We start from the raw sequence: 4,702 nt of genomic DNA, 5'->3' as shown, positions 1-4,702 counted from the left end.
ACAAAGTTGCTTGCTCCTGTGGGACTCCTTATATTGGCGAAACCGGTCGTTCTTTCCATACTTGGATAAAAGAGCACATTGCAGACATTCGTCATGATAGGGTTTGCAAATCTGCCCTAGCTGAGCATTCTTTCTCTACCAAACACCACATCCACTTGGAAAACACTCAGATCCTTGCCAATGAGGACAACTATTTCAAATGGAAGCTTAAGGAAGCCGTTGAGATCTATAACCACCCCATCAACCTTAATCGTGAAGATGGTTGGACCCTCAAACCCTCGTGGCAACCATTGTTAACCTCGAGGTGCAATGACCATTGTCATGAGGGGTAATTCCGCTCCCCCCCCCTCTCCCTCTCCTTCTTGCTTGGTCGCTTCCCCTCTCCACCGGTGGTTTCCCTCTTTCCCTTTATTTCCCCTTATTTGTTTTTTTTAGTTTGCTTGCTACCCTCGTTGCTTCTTCTTTGTCTTGAGGTTTTAATTTCTTATTGCTTTGATTTCTCTCCTCCTTGTTTTCTTCTTAGGGTTTTCGAACTTTGCATATTTCTTTACTTTTTCTTTATTTTTATTTATTTTTTATCTATTTTATATATATATATGTTTTGTTAAATAAAACACATATAAGAAAAAAATACATGCACATACGTTATATGAGGTGTGCACGTGTCTTATTTACCTAGACATATAACTATATAACCATTTATACACATATATTAATTTTTGTTCTTATTTAGTGATATGTATCTTCTGACTTTGTTTTCATTTTTATTGGTTTCTTATTGTGATTTTTTCTTGTTCTTATTCATTACTATTTTTGTGTTTCTTGGTGGTGGTTGCCCATTTTTTACCTCTCTCTTTCACACCCTTTTTCTTACTTAGTCTCCTTATTTGATTTTATTTCTTGGTAATTTTACTCACTTGCTTCATTTGCTCTTATTTATTGTTTCCCATAGGTTTTCTTTTTATATTTGTTTGTCCATGCATTATTCGTTTGTTCTATGTATTGGTTAGTTGTGTCATTACTTTGACTACATTTGATTGATCTCTTGTTTTTTGATTTTTTATTTCTTTGCTCTTTCTTTCTTGTTGTGTGTGGAGTGTGCCCTTGTTGGTTCCTTGTCCAACCTTCTTTCCTCCTTGGTTAGCGTGCAACCTCTTTTCCTCTTGGTTCCTTTATCTTTTGGGTCAGTCAACTTCTACAACTCATTTTGTTTTACATCTCTTGCTCTATTTTCATCCTGATGATGGATCACATAGTGTGATTCGAAATGTTGATGGTAAAAAATCTCCACACAATCAAATTCAGAAACAAATATATATTATGCAATGGATTGTGGAAATCTGATCTCTTTAATTGAAACCCTTCATGGGAGGGAACTCTGTTTCAAATCCAAATAGCTAGAGGTGTTAAGGATCAAGCTAATGAAAAAGGTTGCAGATTTGGCTTTTCTTAAGAGATGTCGTGACTCCCACTTGATCCCCTCCTTTGTAAAAATCAAACACCACCTATGGGGTGTGTACACCAAGCAGAGTTTTGTCTGAGCCAGTCTTTCTCTCCTCAGATCTGTTATTTAGTCTTCAAGGAGATCTATCAATCATCTTAACGCAAGACTGCTCCCCCTACACCTCAAGCTAGCTTCTTACCTCCGTCCGGACCTTTGGACACATCTTGACATATCCTCTTATGCCAGAGCCCTAGGGCGTCAAAAGGAATGTATTAGTAGGCAAAAGAAGAAGTTTGAGGCTCTTGCCCACAAGTTCCAGCGCTATCAAACGTGGTCTAGTCATTTCTTTGGTTCTCACTCCGTGTTTCTCCATTCTCAGCAGCGCCTCCCTACACATCATTATCCGTGGAACCAACATGCTACTCATCTTGATTCCAGGTCAAGCCGGTCTTCTTGTTCTCCTCATCGTGTGGCCTCCTCTTTATAGACCTGGCCCGATGAGTCATCTGCTGCTGTTGGTTCAACTTGGGTGCTGGACGGCTCATGTGGGTTACATCCTTAGCATCGCGTGACTGTGCAGCTTTTTTGCCTTCCTCCAACCTTTTAAAAATGCAACCACACATCTCTGTTTAGGGGTCCAGCCATAGGGGCTCTCCTCTACACACAGAAGCTGTGCAACAGTCTAATTTGAGCATCAACGGCTCCTCTTCTGTAGCCTTAGTTTCCAATGCCAATGTCTCTCCGCTCACGTTCTCAGGTACGTCTTCTTCTGATGGTGTGTGTTCTATGTCTTGCAGTCTTAGCTGTCTTGCTATCTCTTCGGTGGTGGGTATGCCTCAAGCCCCTAAACCTCTTGATGATGTTTTGACACTTGGGTCTGGTCAACCCGCCATAAGTCTGGTCTCTCCTAGGGTCACTTCAAGCTACAGTTATGGAGACCACGTAACCCATCCCAAGCCATGTCCTTCACCCTCCGTGAGCCGTTCGTATCCTCACCCGTTGTTTGAGGATTTGGGGAGGGATCAGTTAGCCTCTCAACTGTCTCCCTCCCATGCCTCGGGTTCTTTGACTTTTTCCCTTCGCAGCCCTTCCTCCCACTCTTCCAATTTCGTGCACCAATGGGACAAAAAATTGGTCATCAACCTTGCTGATGTCCCCCTCGACCCACATTCTTTTAATTTCTTAAAATGGGGCCTTAATTTTGCGGTGGCACCTCATGCCATTCCGCAGGTTGACTTCTTGGTAGAGATTGAGAATGCTATTCGTTCTCTACCGAATGATGCCGCCAAAGAAATTAGACAAGATTGTGCAGTTGCTTTGAGGTGGGCTAAACCCCCTAGGCACAACATCCCCAAGGTTGAGTTTCTTTCCTTCAAAATTTTGTTGCATTACAATGACTTGGTAATCACCAAAGCTGACAAAGGCAATGCCACAGTCATTATGAACAAACAAGACTATGTAGCTAAGATGCGTGACCTTCTCGCTGATTCTCGTAGCTACAAAACCCTGTCTCGCAACCCTTGTGCCAAAATCCTTAAGCTTGTCAAATCTAGGGTCTTGGCATCTTCCTTTGATGATGACGTCAAGAAAAGGTTAGTCCCTATGAAGGAAGTCACTCCTTGCATTTATGGTGTCCCAAAAATTCATAAGGAGGGTATTCCTCTAAGACCTATTATCGACACCATTGGCTCCCCTACGTATCCACTTGCTTCCCATCTTGCCAAACTTATCTCTCCCTTGGTGGGAAAATCTGATTCCTTTGTCAAGGAATCAACCCACTTTGTCCAATTCACCAAGGGCGCTCATCTAGACAGTAATGATCTCCTGGTGAGTTTTGACATTGTCTCTCTCTTCACAAAGGTTCCTATTCCTGACTCAGTTGAAATCGTGAAGCTTAAGACCAATGTGGAGATTGCTAGTTTGGTTGAGTTATTCCTCAGGTCCACCTTTTTCTCGTTCCAAGTGGCCATCTATGAGCAAGTTGAGGGTGTAGCCATGGAATCCCCCCTCTCCCCGGTCATTGCCAACCTTTATATGGAACATTTTGAAGAGGTGGCCCTTCGATCTTTCCCTCTTAAGCCTAAGTGGTGGAAGCGATATGTTGATGATACGAACATTTGTTGGCCTCATGGGATGGAAAAATTAGAGTAGTTCCACCAACACATCAACAACCTTAATCATGAAGATGGTTGGACCCTCAATCCCTCATGGCAACCATTGTTAACCTCGAGGTGCAATGACCATTGTCATGAGGGGTAATTTCGCTCCCCCCCCTCTCCACCGGTGGTTTCCCTCTTTCCCTTTATTTCCCCTTATTTTTTTTTTCAGTTTGCTTGCTGCCCTCGTTGCTTCTTCTTTGTCTTGAGTTTTTAATTTCTTGTTGCTTTGATTTCTCTCCTCCTTTTTTTCTTCTTAGGGTTTTTGAACTTTGCATATTTATTTACTTTATCTTTACTTTATCTTTATTTTTATTTATTTTTTATCTATTATATATATATATATATATATGTCTTGTTAAATAAAACACATATAAGAAAAAAAATACATGCACACACATTATATGAGGTGTGCACGTGTCTTATTTACCTAGACATATAACTATATAACCATTTATACACATATATTGATTGTTGTTCTTATTTAGTGATATGTATCTTCTGACTTTCTTTTCATTTTTATTGGTTTCTTATTGTGATTTTTTCTTGTTCTTATTCATTACTATTTTTGTGTTTCTTAGTGGTGGTTGCCCATTTTTTACCTCTCTCTTTCACACCCTTTTTCTTACTTAGTCTCCTTATTTGATTTTATTTCTTGGTAATTTTACTCACTTGATTCATTTGCTCTTATTTAGTGTTTCCCATAGGTTTTCTTTTTATATTTTTTTATCTGTGCATTATTCGTTTGTTCTAAGTATTGGTTAGTTGTGTCATTACTTTGACTACATTTGATTGATCTCTTGTTTTTTGATTTTTTGTTTCTTTGCTCTTTCTTTCTTGTTGTGTGTGGAGTGTGCCCTTGTTGGTTCCTTGTCCAACCTTCTTTCCTCCTTGGTTAGCATGCAACCTCTTTTCCTCTTGGTTCCTTTATCTTTTGGGTCAGTCAACTTCTGCAACTCATTTTGTTTTACATCTCTTGCTCTATTTTTATCCTGATGATGGATCACGTAGTGTGATTCAAAACGTTGATGGTAAAAAATCTCTACACAATCAAATCTAGAAACAAATATATATTATATAGACATATTATTTACTATAATAA

The 4,702-nt window shown here is 39.8% G+C and overlaps 1 protein-coding gene across 1 annotated transcript; it reads left to right on the top strand.

The window, feature by feature from the left end:
- Positions 1–2,230: 2,230 nt before the first annotated feature.
- Positions 2,231–3,595, top strand: LOC149547673 (uncharacterized). Its single transcript, XM_089794170.1, has one exon. The coding sequence runs from the start codon at positions 2,231–2,233 to the stop codon at positions 3,593–3,595; it is 1,365 nt and encodes a 454-aa protein (XP_089650296.1).
- The last annotated feature ends 1,107 nt before the right edge of the window (positions 3,596–4,702 follow it).

This window comes from Cupressus sempervirens, chromosome 7 (genome assembly GCF_028749045.1).
Source record: "Cupressus sempervirens isolate cs-2001-9-10 chromosome 7, ASM2874904v1, whole genome shotgun sequence".
Classification (NCBI taxonomy): domain Eukaryota; kingdom Viridiplantae; phylum Streptophyta; class Pinopsida; order Cupressales; family Cupressaceae; genus Cupressus; species Cupressus sempervirens.
The sequence above is the reverse complement of the archived record's forward strand: the minus strand, read 5'-3'. Positions and strand labels throughout refer to the sequence as shown.

Excerpts from the sequence above, each read along its gene's own strand:
- LOC149547673 (XM_089794170.1), top strand. The coding sequence starts at position 2,231 with ATGTCTTGCAGTCTTAGCTGTCTTGCTATCTCTTCGGTGGTGGGTATG.